The sequence below is a fragment of the Primulina huaijiensis genome, chromosome 14 (assembly GCF_012295235.1).
Source record: "Primulina huaijiensis isolate GDHJ02 chromosome 14, ASM1229523v2, whole genome shotgun sequence".
In the NCBI taxonomy this organism is placed as follows: Eukaryota; Viridiplantae; Streptophyta; class Magnoliopsida; order Lamiales; family Gesneriaceae; genus Primulina; species Primulina huaijiensis.
This window is the reverse complement of record NC_133319.1, coordinates 11398685-11424679: the sequence shown is the minus strand read 5'-3', so window position 1 is coordinate 11424679 and position 25995 is coordinate 11398685. Positions and strand designations below refer to the sequence as shown.

General features: G+C 36.4%; 1 protein-coding gene across 1 annotated transcript; it reads right to left on the bottom strand.

The window, feature by feature from the left end:
• Positions 1–11558: 11558 nt before the first annotated feature.
• On the bottom strand, positions 11559–24671 carry LOC140957106 (carotenoid 9,10(9',10')-cleavage dioxygenase 1). Its single transcript, XM_073414241.1, has 14 exons — positions 24327–24671; positions 21396–21466; positions 21116–21130; positions 19813–19924; positions 19008–19107; positions 18433–18495; positions 16733–16843; positions 15845–16029; positions 15207–15345; positions 13536–13653; positions 13352–13453; positions 12032–12283; positions 11819–11930; positions 11559–11709 (listed from the first exon to the last, which is right to left on the bottom strand). Exons 1-14 carry the CDS (start codon positions 24546–24548, stop codon positions 11680–11682), a joined length of 1632 nt encoding a protein of 543 aa, XP_073270342.1. The 5' UTR covers positions 24549–24671; the 3' UTR covers positions 11559–11679.
• Positions 24672–25995: the final 1324 nt, after the last annotated feature.

The following is a 25995-nucleotide window of genomic DNA, read 5'->3' as shown; positions in this document are numbered from 1 at the left end:
TTTAAAATGCTGAAACTTATTAAATTAATTAATATGCCCCAACCTTAACTTAAAAATAAAATACCACATTTAAAAATTGCCAAAATCGTCATCGGTTTCTTTTCCTCGATCCCGCATCGGATAATCGCCTGAAACATGAAACTCAAGAAAACGTTTAACGTGCATCACATAAATATAATAAATTTAAAATAATGCATTTGGATAAATCATGCATCGCTAAAACTCAATTTAAATTAAATAAATGATTTGACAATTAAATAATGCATGGGTTTTACGTGTACTGATTTTTGGGCTCTACAGTTCCTCCCCCACTTATGTAAATTTCGTCCTCGAAATTGAATCTTACCGAACAACTCCGGGTAGCGAATTCTCATATCCGCTTCGGTCTCCCAAGTGGCCTCTTCTACTGATTGATTCAGCCACCGGACTTCGACCAGCTTCGTCACCTTGTTCCGAAGTCTACGCTCCTGTCTGTCTAAGATTTGGACAGGTCTCTCCTCATATGACAGATCTGGAGCAAGCTTCAACGGCTCATAGATTAGAACATGCGAAGGATTAGCTAGGTATTTCCTCAGCATTGAGACGTGGAACACATTGTTTACCCCAGCCAGATTCGGCGGGAGGGCAATAAACCTCGGACTTAGCTTGCCTCTTTTCCCAAATCTCATAACACCCTTCATAGGTGCTATCTTTACAAAAACGTGATCACCTACGGCAAACTCGAGATCTCTCCTCCTTTTTGTCAGCAACAGGTCTCTCCTCATATGACAGATCCAGTGTCCCAACTCTGTCAAGAATCTCGAACGGTCCAATAAACCTCGGACACAGCTTGCCTCTTTTCCCAAATCTCATAACACCCTTCATAGGTGCTATCTTTACAAAAACGTGATCACCTACCGCAAACTCGAGATCTCTCCTCCTTTTGTCAGCATAGCTCTTTTACCGACTCTGGGCAGTCTTCATTCTGTCTCGAATCTTGACCACCACATCTGCAGTCTGCTGGACAATCTCTGGACCAAGTTCTGCTCTTTCACCGACTTCATCCCAATGAATCGGTGATCTGCACTTCCTTCCGTACAATGCCTCGTAGGAAGCCATACCTATAGACGATTGGAAACTGTTGTTGTAGATAAACTCTACTAGAGGTAGCTTAGACTCCCAAGTCCCATGGAAATCTATTATACAGGCTCGCAATAAATCCTCCAAAATCTGAATCACTCGCTCAGACTGGCCGTCTATCTACGGGTGAAAAGCTGTACTGAAAAGTAACTTCGTCCCCATGGCTGCATGTAGGCTCTTCCAAAAGGACGATGTGAATCTCGGATCCCTGTCGGACACAATAGAAACTGGGATTCCCTGCAACCGGACTATCTCCCTGATATAAAGCTCTGCATACTGCGTCATGGAGAAAGTCGTCTTCACTGGCAGGAAGTGCGCTGACTTAGTGAGTCGATCCACTATAACCCAAATAACATTAACTCCTCTGACTGACTTTGGCAACCCAATGACGAAGTCCATGGTGATATTTTACCACTTCCACTCGGGGATAGGGAGTGGCTTAAGCATTCCTGTTGGCCTCTGATGTTCTGCCTTCACCTGCTGACAAGTGAGGCATTCAGATACAAATCGGCGGATGTCTCGCTTCATCCCTGGCCACCAATACAAAGTCTGTAGATCCTTGTACATCTTGGTACCTCCTGGATGAATGGAATATGGAGACGCATGTGCCTCTGTCAGAATATCCTCTCTGATCGAATCAACACTAGGCACGCACATCCTTCCTCTGAATTTTACAATACCATCGGACACTGTGTAGAGTACACTGCCCTCGGCCTCATCCTTCAGTCTCCATTTCTGTAACTGCTCATCTGAAGACTGATCTGCACGGATTCGGTCTAGCAAAGAATACTGAACTGTCAGATTAGACAGCTTAGGAGCTCTGCCCTTAGAATAAACTTCTAACCCAAATCTCTGAATATCGGACTGAAGAGATCTCTGCACTAATAACTGTGCTACGACTGCAACCTTTCGGCTTAAGGCATCTGCCACAACATTAGCTTTCCCAGATGGTAGCTAATTTCACAATTGTAGTCTTTCACTAACTCTAACCACCGTTTTTGTCTCATATTCAATTCTTTCTGCGTGAAAAAGTACTTGAGACTCTTGTGATCAGTGAATATCTTGCATTTCACGCCGTACAAATAATGTCTCCATATCTTCAACGCAAAGACAACGGCAGCTAACTCAAGATCATGAGTCAGGTAGTTCTTCTCATGTACCTTCAACTGTCTGGAGGTATCAGCTATAACCCGACCATGCTGCATCAAAACTGCGCCTAAACCGAGCTTAGAAGCATCGGCGTATAGCACAAAGTTGCCTTGCCCTGCTGGCATGGTTAACGCTGGCGCTGAAATAAGAACTTGCTTCAAAGTATCAAAGCTCTTATGGCACTCATCACTCCAAAAGAATTTAGCATTCTTCTTAGTCAATGAAGTGAGTGGCACTGCTATCGAAGAAAATCCCTGAATAAATTTCCTGTAGTAGCCTGCTAGGCCTAGGAAACTCCGGATCTATGACGCATTCTTCGGCTCAACCCATTCCTTAACCGCTGCTACCTTAGCTGGATCCACCTCAATGCCACTGCTAGAAATTACATGACCAAAAAGCGCTACCTTCTCCAACCAAAATTCACACTTACTGAATTTTGCAAACAACTTGCGACTCTACAAGACCTGCAAAACTGTACCCAAGTGCTGACTGTGCTCCTGATAGCTCTTAGAGTAGATAAGAATGTCGTCAATGAATACTATGATGAATTGGTCTAGGTAGGGCTGAAATACTCGATTCATCAAGTCCACAAAATTGTTGGAGCATTCGGCAATCCAAACGGCATTACTAAGAACTCGAATGCCCATACCTGGTTCTGAAGGCTGTCTTAGTTTTACTTTATTATGGCCTCGAATTCTGACTCTTCTAACAATTCCCAATATTAGAAATGGAGTTTTAAACTTATCGTATCTTACTTTCCTTATACTATACCCATAATGTTCATCGATCTATTACATTAGCATTTATGTAGTTCAACCTAAGAAATATTAGCACCAAAAGTTACTGATCAACTTCTATCCTTGGTACTACACACAAAAGTTAAACCTTATCTTAACCATGTAATAATATTGACCTACGATCTTTGAATCGAATCCTTACCTTATGACACAAAACTTACGTAACTTAGCTATTTACAAGTACATCCCAAATATAAAATTGTTGCTAATCTTAAATTTCGAGTAACATTAATCCATAAAACCCCAAAATATACAATATCGATCTTCTGCTTAAATAATAAAACCTTCCTAGCATAAAACACATTCTTAAGCTATTTCCTTTCCACTTACGTTATAGTTGAGGCCTAAGATACTTAAAACTTCCTCATTGGAACGAATGCCACACTTTGACGTATCCTCAATACTTAATTCATTCTAACGTATAAAGCTTAATAAGTTTCCCACTGTTAATGATGGACTAACTCTAACAAATCAACTTCATTTAAAACCCATAGAATTCTAGAATACTCATATAAAGAGATTTTAGATTTTTTTACTCGATAAAAATCTTAATATTCGACCATTTTCTAACTCTGTTTGCATCCTGCAGCTCCATAAACGCAAAGATTACCTCGATGGACTTAATCCATCCTTCTGCTATCATCGGGTCAGTAGTTTCCGAGAACTCCTTAGGATCCATCCTCCTAAACCTCTCGTAAATTGCTTAAGGTCTTGGCCTCGCCCCTGTATCCACTGTAGCTTGGTTCCCCACAAACTGTGCAAAGAACTGAGTCATCCCTGCAAGCATCTGAGCTTGCATATCTGGCGGTGGACGAGGAGGAGTAACCCTCTCCCCATCCTGAGGCTCTATATCCTCATCACCTGCTCCTCGCACAATCCCACGTCTGGGAGGCATACTGTCCCAACATTTACCCAACACGTAAACCCAACATGCATGAACATAATACTAATATCATAAGTTGCACGTAATTTGAATCAAACATGCACATGCTGAAATCATGACTGGATGCATATTACATGACAGAATTTAAAACTTTAAAACTTACAGACTTGAGGTGGGACTTTGTGAGCTTCTCGCAACTGGCAGTAGGCGTAATCCTTTACAAGAACACCGCTCTGATACCAACTGTAACGTACCGTACTTTTAACTATTTTAAAATTTGCGGAAAATAAAAATTTTCTTTAAACAAGAAACAAACATTCAATTTGCGGAATCATTAAACTATTCATCCAAAATATTTGCAACATAAAGATCAGAATCAAAGTTTTGCTAAAGAAAAATACGTGTTTGAATATCGCAAACTTGAAATCAGAGTATTAAAATTTGTCATGCTTAAAATCTTAAAATAAAACGTGAGAGGTCCTCGGGTTTAGCCTCCTGCGCAGTCCAAGCCGGCTCANTCACGTTTTATTTTAAGATTTTAAGCATGACAAATTTTAATACTCTGATTTCAAGTTTGCGATATTCAAACACGTATTTTTCTTTAGCAAAACTTTGATTCTGATCTTTATGTTGCAAATATTTTGGATGAATAGTTTAATGATTCCGCAAATTGAATGTTTGTTTCTTGTTTAAAGAAAATTTTTATTTTCCGCAAATTTTAAAATAGTTAAAAGTACGNACAATCCCACATACATGAGATCCCCGTTCATACTTTAACGGGTGGATTGGTCCCTGGTCATGCTTTACCGCTTTCCAATCCTGATCTAAACCCGTTCATACTTTAACGGGGTGGAGAGGTTCTCGGCCACGTTCACCGACTTCCAGACCCATACATAATTTGGTCACAAGACATTTAGCATACCTCAAAAACTTAAAATATTTTCTTTGCACGTCGAGCATACTTACTTGGCGTTGAGGGATTCGTTGGCTCTCGATTGGGGCCACTGCTGCACATGCTAACATGAGTTCAAACCCTTATCTTTCATTGCTTAGACGTAGGTACTCGTGCTCACCACCGAAGTAAATAAATAGCTTATGACATTCTAAATCACTCGGGACTTGACTTCGTTTAATCATCGTACTAAACCGAGATATAGAATCCCGAAGCTTTTAAAAAAAAATTTTATTTAAAAGGGGTACACGGACCCCGTGTAAGGGTCCGGGTAGGGGTCCGGGTACATGCTGAAAATTCGCATTTTGAAGGAAAAATGACACGGACCCCGTGTACGGGTCCGGATAGGGGTCCGGGTAGACTCTTAAATTTCGTTTTTTGAAGGACAACAGGGACGGACCATGAACCAACACCTCGAGACCCATCTTAGAGTGCTAGAACATTGATTCAAACTCAAAAAAACGCCCCAAAACAACGACGTCTAACTTACAACGTAATACAACTCATGAACACGAAATTTTACACCAAATCAATTCCTACGATTTCTAACTCAACCAAGTGCCTAACGACACGAAACGAAGCACCAACAAACATCCCAACATCATTCTCGATATACTTAAACGCAGCAATGATCACCCATCGATGCCCAATGAAGCCTGCAATAATAAAACTTCGAGAACATATCATGAACATATTTTCAAAAAATTTCAGTTTGAGCGGTCCCACAAAAATGATCATAACTCACTCGTTACTTATCCAAAAATTACAAATTTTATATCAAATCGAAGGTATCAAAGAGTAATATGTTTTTTGCTCATAATAATCAAACTTTCATGCATAACATACATCAATATATCTACTAAGATGAGATCGATGCGTAAAACGAAAGAATATACAGGCCTATTGATATTTAAAACTCACGATACGGCGATACCGAAGCGGAGACGGAGCGAGGGTTGATCCGGGACGATCGTGGAGCGATTTTATTGAAGAAAACTCAACGAAACCTTGCTGGAAATTCAGTGGAAGGGGGCGGCCTCTCTCTCTCTTCTAAGATTCCTAGTTTTTGCTCTCAAATTCTGAAAATAAAATGTGTAGGTGTGTGTTGTGTGTTTTGGTGTATGTAAAAACATGTAAGTGTGTGTGTAACGTGTGTTTGTGTTTTAATTAGGAAAAATTATTGCTAAATTAACTAATTAAAATACTAAATAAAATGTTAACCCACACCAATTTAATCAAACTCTTCAATTAAAATAAATACACACTGATTTTATAAAATTCTCCTCTTAACAAAATAAAATGCACAAAGCCAACTTTAAAAGTTTTAAAATTCTAATATCACTAAATACATAATTTAGGCTTTAAAATGCTGAAATTGATTAAATTAATTAATATGCCACAACCTTAACTTAAAAATAAAATACCACATTTAAAAATTGCCAAAATCGTCACCGGTCTCTTTTCCTCGATCCCGCATCGGATAATCGCCTGAAACATGAAACTCAAGAAAACGTTTAACATGCATCACATAAATATAATAAATTTAAAATAATGCATTTAGATAAATCATGCATCGCTAAAACTCATTTTAAATTAAATAAATGATTTGACAATTAAATGATGAATGGGTTTTACGTATACTGATTTTTGGGCTCTACATCTCACGTATGGTTTTGTAAAATGGATTCCATTTCGGAATTGATAGCCTCTTTCCATAGAGGTCCTTCAGATGAACTCATTACTTCCTTGAAGATTTGAGGTTCACTTTCCATCATGAAAGTGATGAAATCCGGACCAAAGGATTTCTCAATCCTAGCTCTCTTGCTATGTCTAGGTTCAATATCTTGATCAAGCTCTTGTTCTTTATCAATTGTCTCATATAATCTTTTGGATGAACTTGGTTCTTCCTTAGATTTGTATGGAAACATGTGTTCAAAAAACGAAGCATTTTTTGATTCCATTATCATATTCTTGTGAATATCAGGTATTTGAGATTCGTGTACAAGAAAACGATACGCGCTACTGTTTTGAGCACATCCAATGAAAATGCGATCAACAGTTTTTGGTCCTATCTTTACTTTCTTTGGAATGGGTACTGCTACCTTGGCAAGACACCCACACACTCACAAGTATTGGTAGGAAAGACTTCTACCATTCCATAACTCGTATGGACTTTTATCTTGCTTCTTTCGAGGCACCTTATTTAAAAGGTAATTTGCTGTTAGAACAGCTTCCCCCCAAGAGTTCTGTGGTAAACCAGAACTTAATAACAACGCATTCATCATTTCTTTCAAGGTGCGATTCTTTCTCTCTGCAATGCCATTTTGCTGAGGAGAATAAGGTGCAGTTCTTTCATGTTTAATACCGTGTTGAGCACAAAACTCAGCAAATGGTGATTCATATTCACCTCCACGATCACTTCTTAGCACTTTAATTTTCTTGCTAAGTTGGTTTTCAACTTCACTCTTATATTGGACAAATTTGTCAATAGTTTCATCCTTACTTTTAAGAAGATACACATAACAATATTTTGTGCTATCGTCAACAAAAGTAACGAAGTATTTATTTCCACCACGAGTTTGTACACCTTTTAAATCATATATATCACTGTGAATTAATTCAAGTGGTTCACTATTTCTTTCAACTGTTCGAAAAGATGATCTCGTTAGTTTTGCCTCAACACAAGTTTCATATTTGTGTTGTTTATCAATTTGGAATGCAGGAATTCTTTTCATGTTAATTAGTCTACGAATTGTATCATAATTAACGTGTTCAAGTCTACCATGCCACAAAAAAGAAGACTCAAGTAAGTAAGCAAAAGTATTAACTTTATTTATCACAGGCTTAATAGCCATTACATTGAGTTTGAATAACCCATTACAAACATAACCTTTGCCAACAAACATTCCACTTTTCGACAAAACAACCTTATCTGACTCAAAGACAATGCGAAAACCATGCTTGTTAAGAAGCGACCCGGACACCAAGTTCTTGCGGATGTCAGGTACATACAACACATTGTTCAGAGTCAGTTCTTTCCCAGATGTCATCTTTAGAACAACTTTTCCTTGACCTTTGATCTCAGAAGTAGCGGAATTTTCAATGAATAGCTTTCACCATTCTCAGATTCATCAAGAGTAGCAAACATCTCTTTGTCCGAGAATACATGGTGAGTGGCACCAGTGTCGATCCACCACTCCCTTGGGTTCGAACCCACCAGATTAACTTCTGATATTACAGCACAGAGATTCATATTCGAAACCTCCTGAGCAATGTTCTCTACCATATTCGCCTCTCAGTTTCTCTTCGGCTTCTTATATTCAGAGGCCTTGTGACCCATACAGTTCCCAGAAAACTTTTTCTTCGAAATGCCTCCTTTGGTCCCAGGTTCAACCTTTTGGAGGAGGAAAAGGTTCTCCTTTTCGAGCTTTGACCATGCTCGACAACATTTTCTTTAGCAGCAACAGGAGAAAACAATATTCTTTCCGAACTCTTGTTGTCTTCCTCGATGCGAAGTCGAACAATGAGCTTTTCAATATTCATCTCCTTGCGCTTATGTTTCAAATAATTTTTGAAATCCTTTCAAGCTGATGGTAGCTTCTCAACAATAGCAGCCACTTGGAATGATTCGCTCAAAGTCATCCCCTCACCGTGAATCTCGTGAAGAATCACTTGGACCTCTTGAACTTGGCTGATAAAAGGCTTTGAATCCACCATTTTAAAGTTCAGAAAGCGGCCAACAAGAAACTTCTTGGCCCCGGAATCCTCGGTTTTGTACTTTCTGTCAAGGGATTCCCACAGCTCTTTAACTATTTTCTTTTCTCAAAACATGTTGTAGAGAGAATCAACCAATCCGTTTAGTACATAGTTTCGGCATAATAAATCAGAATGATTTCATGCCTCCACCGCACTAACAGATTCAAATCTCCCTCACTCTCTTTGAGTTTAGGAGCATCCTCAGACAAGAATCTGGCAAGGTTCTGCATCGTCAATTAGAACAGCATCTTCTGCTGCCACCTTTTGAAGTCCAAACCAGTGAACTTCTCAAGATTTTCACCATGATTGGCTGAGACAACAAGCGCAGCAGCACATGTGATAGCATGAGGGACAACCTGAGCCACATTACGGACAACATGACCAGTTTCACTTTGCACGCTGGTTTCAGTAGCCATATCTGAAACAAACCACGTAATAAGTATTCTGTTTGAAGATTGTTACACAAAATCTATGGATGAAATAGGACAAAAAGTTAAGCGGAAAACCAGCGAACCAGTACGGTGAACAAAACAGTAGTACAATGCTTAAAATAAACAAAACCGAGGACTGTATGAAAATACAATGTCCTTAAAACAGATTCGCCCCTCTGATACGTGCTCGGAGGATGAATGTGGACGTCTGTTTCACAATATACAACGGAACAACAAGCAGTAACCCAGCACAAGGCACCAATATGGCGAACCGAAAAAGTACCTGAACTTTATCACGAGGGCAGAGGAATAGCAGCAGCCAGAGGAAACAGCAGCAGCCGAGACAACAAAGAAAGCTTCGAAAATTTGAGAATGCAGGAGAGTGGTGTTGGGTGTGTTTGAAGGCTGGAGCACCAACAGTCACGCAGGCCATATGGAGAGTCAGGCAGATGGACGGTAATTCATAATTGAATTTCCGAAAAAAAATAGCAAAAGCCAGGAGAACCTTGGTGGGAAATTTTGCCCTGATCGGTACGACATTCGGCACACCCAGGTCGCGCTCGTACGTTTGCACACAAGTCAAACCAGCCTTTTTCCACTGCAAATCGAGCCCCCATTATTTGGGCCCTCCCCCTGCGCCGACGTGCGCGAGTGAGAGCCTCTTGACCAATCTTTCTTACACCTTCACAAAGTGTAAATCAATATAAGCTCACCAATGCTATGTTCATTTTCCAATGTGGGACATTTCCCACTTACCATCTACAAGCTTGTCCAATTTCTCATTCAAAAGAACCAAGCCCAATATATAAGTCCAACAAGCATGATATGTCATTAAACCAGATCTATAATATATAGGCCGAAAACATTGCGTAACCTTAAGTCTAGGCAATATGCCTCTAGGGAAGTTCGATAGGTGTAACAACGCCACGTACTTAGATCTATAAAAAAATTATTAAAAAAAACATAATTGAGTCAAAATAGAAAACATAATGAATATAATTGGTATAATGAAAACTGGAAGAACAAAAATAGGAATAGATGAAAACAATAAGGAAATAAAGAATAATCTCATATAATTATAATAGCTATAAAATATCTAAAATTAGTTGTTGAAGAGATGATGTAAAATTAGTGGACAATTAATTTTCTCCTCAGCACGATATGAAATAATGAATAGTTTGAATAGATGTTTTCACATCCACCGGTCTACTTTAAAAACAGTTTAACTGATCGGATCGAATCAAATGCACAGTCAAACTGAAAATTGTTATATCATACAAAATTATAATATAATATAACCTATATTATATTTTAAAGATCTTAAATACTTTTATAAATAATAATAAAATATATATTTATAAAAAATTTAATATCTAAACAACATACACATAATAAATATAATTATATATATATATATATATATATGTGTGTGTGTGTGTGTGTGTATTTAAATTAGACAAAAAAAATAAATTAATATAAACCTTAATATTACTAAAATGATATTTTTAACAAAATTCAAAATCCAAATAAAATTTAAAATGCAAGAAATAATTTTTTAAAGATTATAAAAAAGTAATCAAATTAAAAAAAATTGAACCAATCAGATTGATTTTTAATTGATTCATTGTGTGTGTGTGTATATTTACATTAGACAAAAAAAATAAATCAATATAAACCTTAATATTACTAAAATGATATTTTTAACAAAATTCAAAATCCAAATAAAATTTAAATGCAAGAAATAATTTTTTAAAGATTATAAAAAAATAATCAAATTAAAAAAAATTGAACCAATCAGAATGATTTTTTTTTTTTCACGACCGATCCAACCGTAAAAATTATTATTAGACTTGGCCTGAGACAGACCAATTATCCGTTGTTAGTCGAGCCGGTCAATCTGATCAAATCCAATTTTAAAAACATTGGTAAAACAGAAAATAATTTATTTTTCGGTGAAAAGGTATTGAAACTCTTCATTATTAGCTGATCCAAATAAAAACTATCACAATTATTATCGTCAAATGAATTTTATCACATAATCATCTGCACTACTTAATACTTCAAATTGTTCTATGTTTTATTCTAACATATCCGTTTGTACGAGTTATTAAAAATTTAATGCACCCAATACTATATATAAACAAAATATAATAAATCACACACAAAACATTTCGATTAACACCTTTTTTTTTAGTTCTATAACCACTATCATAACTCTCATAAGTAGTATGAATAATCAACCCAATACAATCCATTTTCATGGTTGGTAAATAAATAAAATGTTCATAAAATAATTAAACTCCCACACTTTGTATTTATTATTATTTAAACTTTCTTGAACTTTTTGTCAGATATTTATATTACTTCAACTTTGTCTTATTTTTCGTGCCTCGTTGAGTTTTTACCATCTCAGTGGCCTCACGTGCCTCGTACCAGTAAAAATTGCTGGTAATTTTGACAATAGAAAGATATGTGTGAATTTGTGTTCCATATATCATACTATAAAACTGCAGTATTTCATATTTGCAACTCCTCAAGTATGTAACAAAGCGGTACTTTCCCAATAAAGGTCAACTATGAGATCACCATAATTCACAGCTTTCCCTGTTCTCGAAGTTGTTCCTGTTTGAGTAGCACCAAAAAGATAGAGAGGAAAGGAAGCATAAATCATAACAAGGTATGGTTAAGATGCTAAAGAATTATAGTCGTAGTTGTTTCTGAATGTACTGACCTCAGACACAAAGAAGGCATGGAAACCATATGGAACTCTCGTAGGTAGTTCAACTATGGCAACAAGATCTGGTGACATCGTCTTCGCATCAATTACATTCACTTGTGACTTTCTGTACACCATATCCAAGTCGTATATTTGGTTGAAAAGATTCAAAAAGGCCAACAACAGATTAGAAATACAAATATGATTAATCTGAGACAAAAAAAGTACCCGGTGTTCTCATCATGTACGAAGAAAATCAAGTAGCCGTCATCTTCTTCAGAGGTCGTGCCAGGCTTCTGGGGAACAAAGATGGCCTCCGATCCAAATCTTCCAGGTCCAAGATCAAAGATACCTTCAACATTTCCTCCAACTTCGAGCAGCGACTTTCCAGTCTCTGGCTCCGCATGTAAATCAAATTTAATAATACCAGTCACCTTAGCAATACTATCCAGTATCGTCCCATATACATAGCGTTGTTTCCTGAATACACAAGATTTCAATGATCCCGATGATTGAAAAACGATACGAGGACCAAGTGCTTGTCGTTCTACCAAAAATTATACTTGATAATAATAGAGCAATTTATATTTTTAAAATCGTATAATAGGCCAAGCATCACGTTTTCATTACTATGCCAATAGCAGCCACACAGGTAGGGATGGCAATGGGACGGGGCGGGGGCGGGTTTGCCATTCCCATCCCCATCCCCGAATTCCATCACCACCCCCATCCCCATCCCCGCTTTTTCGGGTTCGGGGAATCCCCAAACCCGAAACTTCGGGGATCAACTTCCCATCCCCGTCCCCATCCCCATTTCAAAAATATTAATATGACAAGACGGTGACGGATTCGGAGATTTTCTCAAACCAAAACTTATTATTATCTATTATTATTAGAGATAATATTAATATTAATATCAATATCAATATTAATAATAATATTAAAAAATAATATTTTAAAAAATAATATTATTATTATATTATTAATAATAATAATACAATTATTTTATTATTAATATTATTTTCGGGGCGGATTCGGGGATTTCGGGGATGGGGATAGTAATCCCATACCCGCCCCGAACTACATCGGGGATTTTTTTAAATCCCCGAACCCGAACCCAAACCCGAAAAAATCGGGGATCCCCATCCTCGTTTCGGATTTTCCCCACGGGGCCCCGAAAAATTGCCATCCCTACACACAGGACATAATAGTTGTTGCGACTATAAGAATCAAATGTGAACCTCTCAGCAGGTAATTTGTCATCGTTATTGAAAGCTTATAAGGTGTGCACCTAACCTTAAGTCTCATCAACCTTGGTTATGTTAACAACCCAAAATTGGGAGATTAGATCAATCCAAATTACCAACACGATTAATTATTCAAACATTTTTAAAATGTAAAAAACCATATATAGAAACACCGCTCAATGAATAACATATTTATTCAGTACTGAGTACTTAAAAGCTGAACATTAATGATTTTTATTGAATCTTTTTTCAGTGTGCTGTACGTTCGAGCCAAATCATTGAATAATTGATAAAATGTTACCTTCCGGCGAAGCTTTCATTTATCCGGGGAAAATCTACAGCGGAAACAGACAACCTTTTCTGTGAAGCCAAACAATTTTTCAGGTTGAACCTCATCTCATACCTGAACAGACAACACCAATTCAGAGTCATTTAAGATGGGGTAGATAAAGAAAGAAATCTTTTCATAACTGCAAGGCTCTTACAGTTCATTTGTGAAATTCTCCAGCTTTTGCTTTACAGTGCCATTAACCATGTCAAGATCAGGATTCTGAAGCCGACAAGTGATCAGGACAACCTCATCTCCATCCTCCCAAGCATTTGCTGACAAACAATTGAATCTCACGATTTGTCAGGAGTCAAGACCGAAAATGCCAAAGCAGAAAACAACCCTAAAGGTCACACAGTTATACTATGATATACAATATGACCTTGAACTGGTTTTGATTTGCTTTGATGGGGAAGTTATCGGTTTTGAGCCGTTGGTTGGCTCGATGACCGAAGTGAGGGAACTTGGCACCTTACATCGTAAATAGAGGCTTCGGTTGGCATAATCATTGACTTACTTATGTCCATGGTTTGGCCTGACCGCCTGAGCATTGAACCTTAGGTTAGTTCGGCTTGAGTTTTGAACTTTAGGCTTGTTTGGTTAAGCTATCAGCCATTTTTTGGCATAGGACTTAAGCCAAATGGGACTTAGATTAGGACCCCTAAATTAAATTTGTAAGTGTCTGCCAAAAGGGCGGGACACGGGCTCCATGAATTGGCCATGCAGGTGGGATTCAGGCTTGACAAATAGTCTGTGCAGGTAGGCCAAATGGGCTCCAGATGGGTGCAATGGGAGCTCCACACGTTCATACGGATACCATGAGTTTGCTACGCATTGACCATGTGGATGCCAAGCAGAAGGGACATGCCCTCCTCTCTGGCCAATTAGTGTGACCCATTAGCAAATAGTTGTGGCTATTTACAAAGGCATACACAATTTTCCAGTAAATATAAAAAGGAGCCCTTGTTCTCTTTTTAATTCAATCATATAATTTTCTCTCTATATCCCTTTATATAATTCTATTATTCAATTTCTAAAAAACAGTTATTAGATTCAAACTTTAAAGGCATAAATCTTAAATTCAGATTTTAATTAATCTACGCTTACATCCAATAATAGAATAAAATTCAAGAGTTTATAAACACTTAAAAATATCGAGAATTTATAAACTTTTTTGTGGTTTCGTATGAGGTTTCTTATGTTTTGAAGTTTCATTGTTACCTCTTCGATTTTGTAGTCATTATATCTTGAGAAACAATTTCTATTGTCTGTAAGCATCAATAGGGGACAATATTTTTGCCTGTACACGAGCCATATCTTTTTTCCCAACAAAAAGATCACTCTCATATATTCCAAGCTTAATCGACCAAATTCAACTAGTGAATAAAATTAATGTTCCTTAGAACTTCATTTTTGTTTTTTGTTTTTTATTTTTTTATCCCATGCCAAGCATTTACATGTGCTTCTGATTCCTATTACCAAAAGCAAGATGCCAAAATCTAAACAATATCATTCCTCTTTAGTGAAGTTGAAAGATCTAAACAATATCATTCCTATTTATGGTGAAGTTGAAAGATCTAAACAATATCAATCCAATTTATAGTGAAGTTGAACTGACAATGTATATCCTAAGCTCTGTTTGGAATTTATGTTGAGCCATCCATTAGAAATTCAAATCCATAACCTAATCAAAGAAGCTTTTGTAAATAGCTGAAATCTGGGATGATGTTAAATCAACATGCATAAACATATATGGATCCACAAAGTCTGTTCGGTCCTCCATCAGACATGCATTCATACTTATGACACATTCAAGATAGATGCTCACCATTATGGAAAATGAAGCAGTTTGGAAGCTCGAACCACTTGATTAAGAGTTCATTCTTCGCATACCGTGGAAGGATACCAAACCGGGCTTTCTTAGTAGGATCAAAACTGAAAATAAATTTTTTCTCTTTCACCATTTCCTGAAAATATAATACTTCCGAATGAGTGAATATGAAAGACTAAATATTAAAATAATAAGATATATAAGTAGTTTACAAGTGCCTAAAACCGGTATGTGCTAGAAGTTGGTCATATAGATAAAGTATTACCAATAAATATATGCTAGTGAAAGAAAAGCTTGAATGAGTTCATGCAGCCAATGACACAACATGGGAACTGATGCTAACTAATTATTGATGTCATCAAGTGCCTAAAAGCAGTAAGTCCTAGAAGCTGGTCATAGATAAAGGATTACCCATAAATTTTCAAGTAAGGATGCTTATATCGTATCATTAGAATCTAGAAGATCATTCAACATATACGTGGGATTTTTTATTTTTTTTTTGAAAAACGAGACAGCAAAAGGACAAGGGGTCAGATGATCTTGGTATGCCTCTTTTAAAGTTAAAAGGCAGATATATTTATAATCATAACAAATTTTAACGTCAAAGAAGAATAATGTTTAAATAATCACCACACCTTTGGCCTGAAGTACAATGGTAGATCCATAAAAATAGCATAATTTTCAGTAATGGCAAAATCATGCATCATGATTGGTTCTGACACAGTAATAGGCACTGGATCATGCATTACGCCATCGTTTGATATGACTCTGTATGTGATATATGGTGGAGTATGAGCATATCCAAAGGTAAACATTTCACCTGCATGACAAGTTCAGATAAGCAAGCCACATTGCTAGTAAAGTATGAAAAATAAACATCTCAAATTCATTATCTAAGATACCATTGTTAAAACTTAACATCACATATAATTTAACACATCGTATGCATTTCGCAAGCTTGTCCATGACTACAATCAATTGTTTTGATTAACATTGTCATTGATTTTTATCAATTAAGCACCCAAAGATCACAAACTAGGTGATAGATTCTGTAGTCAAATGACCAACTCATTGCCCACCAATTGTCATCCAAGTCAGTGTCGCATCTCAATGTGTTTCACATCACGCGTCATTCCTACAGCATCAAGTAAAATTAACACTAACCGAGAACCCTCTTTAATATCACATACTCTACTTGTCAGCAAGCATTCCATATATTCTGCCTCAACACTGGTAGCATGACGGACCACACATGACCAGCAAATCCAAAAAGAATTTACACGAATCTTCAAACTGCTGGAAGTAGGAAAACATGATGGCAGCAGAATTCTTTTTACTATTATATCTAAGTTGTTATTTAGGCGTCATTCGATCTTTTAGTGTACTTTAGGTAACAGCAGAAAAGGAGATAAAAATAACTTCAATAGTTTGAACTCAGAAAATAAGTTAGCATCTGTCGAATTTTAACTCAATGACTTAAAAAACTACTTTTACTGTTGAATTTAAATGGACATGTCCGTTACCAGTAATCGGGTCAACTTTTGGATGAGCAGTAAAAGAATGTGACAGTCTTTTGTCATAATCCAGCATGCCAATTGTTTGCAAATCCCCATCTTCCAAAACTTTAATGACATCTGTGCAATAGATTGAAAACAGTACAGCAATAAACAAACATATCACACAAGTTTTGACAATTATTTGTAGACATTACGTCCATGTGCGAAACTAGCTTAGAGATTAACTTGGAAAAAAGGGTTTTGTTGGGATTAAATTATTCGGAAGTGGAGGTCGAAGGTTTGGCCACAATAATTGGGTGTAAAAAAGAGAAGTAACTAGTTAAGTATCTCGGGGCACCGTTGGGTGGCAATACTAGGAATGTTGATTTTTGGGAACCCGTGGTTTCCAAAATGTCTAAGAAACTAGCAAGCTGGAAAAAGACGTTTCTTTCAAGGGGGGTCGCCTAACATTGATAAAGTCGGTGTTAGTGCGATGCCAACGTATTTCATGTCTCTCTTTAAAGTGCCAATTCGGGTGGCAAAAAGGATAGAGAAATTAACGAGAGACTTTCTGTGGGACGGTGCCGATGTGGAGGTGCATGGTCATGTAGTTGCATAGGATCAAGTTTCTAAACCTAAAGATAGGGGTCTAGGATTGGGGAATATTTGCTTGAGGAATAAGTCACTTTTAGGGAGGGTGGTGAAGATGTTAAGTGGAAAGGAATTCCTTGTGGAAAAAAGTTATCAAAAGCATTTATGGTCAGTGTAGTGGACTTCCTGGTTAACTCCAACTTTGACTGGGATGTGCATTTCATAAGAGATTTAAATGAGGTCGAAATTGTTGAGTTCAGCACTTTATTAGGGTCTTACATATAGTTAATCTGGAGCTGGGCACCAAGGATTTTAGGATTTGGTTGGGGGATTCTTTAGGGTCTTTTTCTGTTAGTTCTTTCTATTACTCTTTTTTTCTGATCAATAACTTTTTTTTTCCTCGTATTACAATAATGTCTGGAAAGTACCTATCCCGCATAAAGTTCAAGTTTTCTCGTGCGATTCGTTGCAACAAAAATGACCTATCTGTGCTTTAAGCCCGCAATGGTGTAGCCTATGCCGGAACAAAGAGGAGGATCAAGACCATCTACTTTTGCATTGTTCGTTTACGAGCGAAATTTGGATAAAAGTATTGCAGGAATTGGGTTTCGAATGGACCTTCCCAAGAAAGGCGCAGGACATGTTTCTTTTGGAGCTAGGTTTACTTACCAAGAGGAGAACTAGGAGTTTTTGCATTGCCTATTTTGGTCAATTTGGTTGGAGCAGAAAAAAAGAATTTTCACAGACATAGCCAAGTCCACAGATGAGGTCTGGGAGAAAATTAAATTCAGATTCGCGAGTTGGACGACAAAGTTGCCAAAGTTTAACTACCTTTGTATTTCAAACATAATGAGGGATTGGAAATTTCTATGCTATTGATGATAGTGTAATATGTTTCTTTATTTTTGATTTGTTTGCGGATTTCTCATCCGCTTGTTTGTACTTTGTTCTCTTATTTTAATAAAAAATTTTCGTTTACAATCACAAAAAAAAAACTGAGGAAAACCGATGAGTGATTTAAACCACACAAAATTATTGGTATGAATCAAATTTTGTCCTATGACAGAGGGCATTAATTAAACATAGAATGAGCAAAAGGAGAATAAGAAAAGAAAACAAGTAGAATGCAAGCTTACATGGTTTATCTGCTTCACTGAGTGCCAACAGCTTTCCATGGTGATATATAAGAGCAGTATTAGCTGAAAAAAATATGAACTGTTAGAGACCCAATTACTATTGGGCCCAGATATTTAAACAAGCAAAGAGTCAAGGACCAAGTAAGAGAAGCCCATGGTTAATTATAGATCATGTGGAAGGGGAGGAAATGAGAGAATAAAAATATGAGCAGAGGAAAGTGGTAGGCATTCAGTTATAATCAATTTCTGAGTTTGTGGGTACTAGCAGCAGCTAGGGAAAAGAGAGTGTCTCTTTGTACAGAGGCTAACCACTGGGAATAGAAATTTTCATTTATACATTTCAGTTTTTTTTTCCATCTTCTGTCACATCTGTTGATATCTTGAAAAGAATTTGTGGTTGCAATAGGAACACTCTTCATCTTAGAAATCAGCAACCAAATATATAAATCTTATTATAATTTATGATAATTACCAAAACTTTAACTCATTAATTTAAGCAGGGAGTGTGTGTGTGTGTGGGGAGGGGGCGGGGTTAGACCACCGTTTACACGTGACAAACAATCATGATTTATTACCTGTACCATGACCATAGGAAACATCCAGTACTTTAAGCTTTGTTCTAAGCATTTGCATGTTGACCATGAGAAGTCCAAACATTCCTTTCAGGTCACCAATCTGCAAATCATAGGGACAATATTTAGCACCTACAAAACAAATGTGCTAAACACCCTATATTTCAAGAACACACACACACACACACACATTTATTATATATAAAGAGAGATTAAACCATGGCATGTATTATTGTGTACGAAAGCCTTTCCGGCAATTAGACGAACAGCCTGTATGTTAATCATGCATCTTAGGATATCGTTTTATTTTCTTTATTTATCTTTATTTTATTTTCCTATTCCACTACTCCGGGTTGATTTTATATGGAACAAGAAGAGAAAATAGCTCCTCACAACTCTCTAAGTTATTTCTTTGACAGACCAAGTTTTCCAACATGGTAGATGCCATTAGCCATCAAGGCCCAACGATATTAACAACACATCATTATTTTCAACATTGTAATCCTGGAATATACTCCTCATAGGATAGGTAAGTCCAGCCATTGCATTCACCCAAGTGAAAAGGTTCTCTCTCCGTTTCATCAAAGACACCCAAACACAATTTAGATACATTGTGGATGAACGAATAGGGAATGCTGATATCAAAGGTTCAGTAATTAGAAAAAGAAAAAAGAACTAGAGAGGATTTAAAGAAATTCTTATTTACCATTGGATATGTTCATGGTAAAAAAACGAAAGAGAAATGAGTTCAAGATAATGAAAGATGTTCTCTCTAGAATTTACACTAATTCATAATCCCCATGCAAACCTTCATGAACTTAGCTCTCGCATAAAACTCTTCTTGCTTAAGGCGTGATGTCTTCACAAAGCGAGAGACATATGTAGATTTTCCATCTTTAATATGCACTCCATGAATCATTCTGCAAAATAGAGCACCATAAAAGGCACATTGTTGGTATAATAATCAGTCTGTTGAGAAGTTCAAAGTATGTCTGATACCATTGAAGTAAAAAATTCCAATAATGCACGACTTAGAATGCCCGAGTAGGTATTTAAACGTGGGAAAGTTTAGAAAACAATGAACATGAAGATTTCTTAATCAAGGCAAGGCAACAAACAAATAGCCAAAGAAGATTCCAGACAGTAAAATTGGGGGAAAAACATTAGATAGATTTCATAAATTTTCTTTCGCTTCTGCTAACATTTATTGTAGGAAAACTTAATAGTTATGCTTACTTAAAGCAGTTTGATAATTTAAATGGTATAACGACAGTAAAGCGAGATGTCAAAGCTATAGTATCGGTAAACAACTAAAAAATGCTCAAAGCATTCTTGAAAATAAATCCGAACATTCAACCAAGAAATCAAGTGATCGACAATCTACATTAGACTGGAAATTATAATTGATCATAGTTGATGTACAGAATAACCTGGTACAGCAAAATCCACGTCTTTTAGTCTCCTTCAAAGACTTGCTTACAATTAACCCACCAACACTAGCCGATTGTTTTGATGAACATATTTCTTTTGCATAGATGTAAGACACACAACAACAAGGTTATGCATGCCGACTACGAGACAACATGGTTTAATTTTTAAAAAAAATATGATAAAGGCCTACAAATCAGCAATTTCTAGTGCACTCAGTGTTCTGTAATATAGAAGTTCTACCAAAGGAGAAGTTTGGAACATATCAGGACAAGGCAAATCTACAAAGGTAGTACAATCCATAAGAGTGATATATAAATATTTTCCAGGAAGGCTTATTGATTGCCATCAATCATAATCAGTGATCTTGTCAATACTCGTAGAATCAGAAAACAAATCAAGTTTATTAGTAAAAGATTTTCACTGCTGTAAAAATATATGATTTTTGTTGTTAATGTGTCATACTAGCCAAGAAATAATTAATGTTGAGAATGTAAAATCACTGAAAAAGTGGCTTCTTTTATTTTGAAAGTTGTGAACTCCAATACCTGTAATTTCAAGTTTCAGCAGAATAATGGATAATTAATTAATTTGACGGGATGAGAAAGGATGAGGAGACATCCCATCCTGGTTAAAATTAGCTACAAAAACTAAGAGATAAATGAGGAATTTATAACACTCACCCATCTCCATCAAACCTGCATAGAGAATAAACAAGGTCAGGTAAAGAAATCATTGGATAAAATCAGATCAGCAGATATATTCCACTACAACTCACAACTAAAGTTACAGTTACCTACACAAACAAGGAAATAATGTGCTGAGGGTGAAAATATTTTTCATCAATTAAGCAGAGAGAGCCAAGTAAGCAGCTGGAGTTTTGGTGTTTCATTGTTCATTTCACAAACACAACATAAGATCATGTGAGGGTCACAATAAATAATTGATTAAAGAGAGGATTACCAATGATATCCAGCAACGGGAGAAAACTTCGGGTTAGGTCCAACCCTCACAAACTCACCATTCAGGCATTCCTGAAGCAAAATAACATATTTATCAACATATTAAAACTTGTACTTGACAACATGAATTATAAATTGGCAGGAATATAGTGAAGACCGAATGTGTTACAACACAGGATTTACGTGGTTCTGTCATAAAGATATACATTAATGACTCAATGACTTGAGAACTAAAACTTCTAATTCTCTCTTAACTTATATCACAATCACTATCTGTTTATACAAGTAATTTAAAAACCTTTTTTCTAAAGTTCGATCACAATTAATCCTATCATCTCAATAATATGATATCTAATTCCAAAATATATTTTTGAATACTTATGAAATTTATTGTTCTCTAAAACCAACCAAACCAAGCCTAGCTCATAACAATGGTTGATCACAAGTTAGGTTAGAATAAGCATGGAACCCTACTAAATTTCATGATACATGGTCTTAGCTCACGCTTGGGGCTACACCAAGCCGAGGTTCCAGAAAAGCTCGAACGAACTCAAGCATTGAGAAAAAAATCCAGAAAAATTCAAGGTTAGGCAGCAACAATCATCCTTAGCTACTTATTTCACCACAACGATTGAAAACTGGTTCTTGGACTGCTATACAACTTAACTAATTTAATCTATACAAATGTCATCAGCTAGAACTTTTGATAGAGTGCGAAGTACTTGGTCTATAAAGCCAAGAACATGTGTTCAACTTCTATGGGCTGCAAATTGATGCAATAGTTGAAAAGAGGGTTATTGGATAGTACAATCCTCTGGAATTCCTATTGTGGAAAATGATCTCAACATGGTATATGGTATACTAAACGGTTTAGAAATTCCGAGTCGCAACATTATAATCATTTATAGCTTTCGGTACAATGACAAGTGCTTGTCCCTACATTCAGCAAGCTTGAGCTTGAGTTGTGCTAAACTGCTGTATTTTTCAATCGAGAATCCAGTCTAAAGTAGGGTGAACATTATTAATCGGGTATTGGGTACTCAACCCCAAGCGATCGAATCGGTTAATTTTTTAAAAATTTGGGTTCGGTTAACTTGGGTTAGTGTTCGGGTATTTTACTTATCAATTCCAGTCCCGCACATATTAAACCCTAACCTTATATTTCTTGTTCCCACCTTTACTTCATTCATTTTCATTCGTCGCCTTCATTTACCCTCTCTGCTTGTGGTTATAGCCTGTGGATCAAGTGACAGTGCTACCTCTACCCTAGTCTCTCCAACATAAAAACACGTTATAATTGAAGAGGATATTGATCTGTAGTGCATCTGAAGTTCTGAACCGACTTTCATATCAGTTTTCATCTATGTTTGCACCTAATTATTTAAATTCTCTGTTAGCCTACCATATCTTGAATTTCACTCATGGAAAATGGAATAATTGGGCACTATGATGTCTTATGTTGGCTGTAATCTAGGAAATCTCTAAACATTAACAGCACCAAACAAGCTAGTTTGATAATTGGGTTGCATTGCTGGTGTATTTATTTTCTGCATATTGGTGCTATGTTGTGCATTGCTGGCAGGATTTTTGATTGTCTCTCCTTGGCTCCTCGCCCATGCTATACCAGCAACTACTTGTTTTCTTTGAACACCAAGTGTTTGATGTTTGTCTGTTTTGATTCTATAAGCTGCCCAGATCCTTTTTTCTATTGCTGTCTCCTTGCGTCAAAATCAAAGAAATATAAATTTCGGATACCAGAAGATCGAGAAGCCAAAATATTATATTTCAGGATTGGGTGGTACAATATACTACAAGACATGTCCGGTACCCGACCCGATGCTCGCACCTAGTTCTAGAGATATAAATCATGCTAGAGAAGTCTTTAAGCCCGAAAAAGTGCAAATTTTGCTTCTTGTCTATGGATCCTCTCTCACTTAAACTATCAAATTGAACCAAGGTTTACAAGAGTAAAACTACTGTAAATAGAACTTACTTTTAAAAAAATTGAGATAGAAGGTGCATGTCTCCTACTTTAAGAAACATTTTTATTAAATTAAATAGAGTGTGACTAACAGTAACTAAAGCGCAAATTGCATTGGCATGATAATTTATAATGTTTATCGTTCGTAGATGACATCATCCTATTCGACAAGATAAGGGAACTGTCCAACAAAAAGTCATAATTATGGAGATAACTCACGTAGGAGGGAGAGTTGTGAGCCAACTACGACTTAACACATTGATGGGGGAAGTGATTATGGAGTTGGCACACAGGGTCAACTTCCACAAAGTAAGCTACTAGATTATCTATTTGGTGAGAGGATGAAATGTTGGAGACGATATTGCACACATAACCAAAAAATACGTGGATGGTATAGGATCACCGATGGTTAAAAATGAGGTCTGAGCATAGAGGTTTGTTGAAGAGAGGAAAACAAAAGCATTGATGAAGAGTGCAGGAAAAATGTTTGGTGGAAGTAGATGAAAGTTTAGGTAAAATTAAAGATAAGAATGTCTATTACGGTAACAAGCTAGGATAGGTTATGTATAAAAAAAATGGTGGCCGATATAGGCTAATTGTCTAAATTTCACCTCAAACTTGAATATGCCAGCAAGTCATCCTGCAAATGAGTGTTCAAAAGCACAATATTGAAGAAAAATTGGGTGGCAGCATTAAAATGAAGATTAGACTTCAAGATGATTTGGCCATGCCCAAAGTAAAAATCACTCCAGAAAACCATAGAAAATCAAAACAAACAAGCTAAACTAGCATCAATAACAATCTAATCCATATTTGACAACAAGGTACAGACTTTTTAAATGCACAACCAAAAACAGGCACAAAACTCAAACAAAAACAAAGCGCACGTTTTTTCATCAGTTAAAGGCAAAATCAAAATCAAAATCAAAATCAAAATCAAAATAACCTCACTGGGAGGGTTCCTCTGACAGGAAGGTCAGTGAAAGGAGGTGTCTCATCAACTGGTGCAAAGTTACCCGAAAGATAATGAAGAGGCTGTTTTGGGTCATACATGAGCTTCACAAAAGCCCATTCCAACCAGTCGATCGCCATCGAAGTAAACCCCTTTTTAGGCACTGGTTTCACCACCACCAAACCGCCCTCATCCCTCTCCATCTCCTCCTCCTGACCCATGATTCCTCCCTCTCAAATGGGGATTTTTCTCGGCGTTTGTGGAATATAAGTAGGTGAATTTGGTGGGTTCTTTTGTGTGGACAAGGAAGAGTGATAATCGAGAGTGGGTGTGGATTTTGAAGTTTGTCGTGTGGTTGGCGGTGAATTCCATTGGGCATTTTGTCTTGAAGAACACGTGTCGCTCTTCCAACAATGGCATCTGGAAATACCTCTACTGTAAATGGAGAAGATTCTCTTTCACTGCCGTGTTGATTACATGTTTTCCAGTAGCAGCCAACTAGCAATTCGTTCGTTGGCCTCATCAGTTGTCTAGTTTAAAATTTTATGGTCCACTCGAATTTAAAAAATGGATCCTTTGATTAAAAAAAATATATATATTAAATTTATTTAAAACAGTATAAATTTTTATGACTTATAAGATAATAATAATAATGATAAAATTGAAGTTATAATAATTTAAAAATTATTGGGCAAATTTCAAATAAATTCACAAACCTTTCCTTTAGATTTTATTCTTTTGTGTATCAAAAGCTAATTTAAACTCCTTGCTTTATTTAATTTTTTTCTAAATCATCATTAAGCTTCTTTTTCAGTACATGACGTTGTTATATCTATCGAGCATGCCCAAAGACACAGGACTATGAAAAGTTTACAGTCTATAAACCATGAATATGAGGATTTTTTTTATAGCGCATCATACATCCGTATAATAAATTAAACATATATCTATTTGACAAGAATTTCTTCGGGTTGTATCCACCGGATTTTACAGATTGTTAATTATAACCTAACCACGCAGTCGCATGATGTATAATAAAAAAGTTTAATTTTTAAAATAATCCATGAAAGGAGCAATAAGTTTTATTTCTTTTATTCAAACAAACAGTATATTTTTACATAATAACCTTCAGTAAAGGATGATAAATTTTTTTAGTTACTTATAGTAGCTGGAATCACAACATATATAAATTGAAAATATTAAAAATTTATTTTGAAAGAAAAGTAAAGAGATTGAATGTCACATTCATCTTTCTTCTATCTGATATATATAGAAGTCTTGGTGCATTTTAAATCGAACTTAAAACTTGTGATTTTCTTTACCAGTTGTGACCGACAAAATCTTTTACTTGGTGTACCACTAGTTAGTGGTCTGTCATGTTGTGGTGGTTGAGTGGTACATCCTCCACTAATGAGTTGTTAGATCACATGTCTTCTTTACCTTTGTCGAGAAATATTTTGCTTTTGTATGGTCTGAGGAAAACGTGACTTGTGGAGACTTTCAACACTTGGACTTATCTTCGCATTATGTTTTCCGTCGAATCTGGATCGAAAATTTTTCCCGAATTCTTGATATTTCTGGTTTGGGAATATTGCGCAGATTTCTTCTGACCATCTTTTCACATGAGTCATATTACAAAATTTTCGACGAGTTTCTTTACTCCCCGGT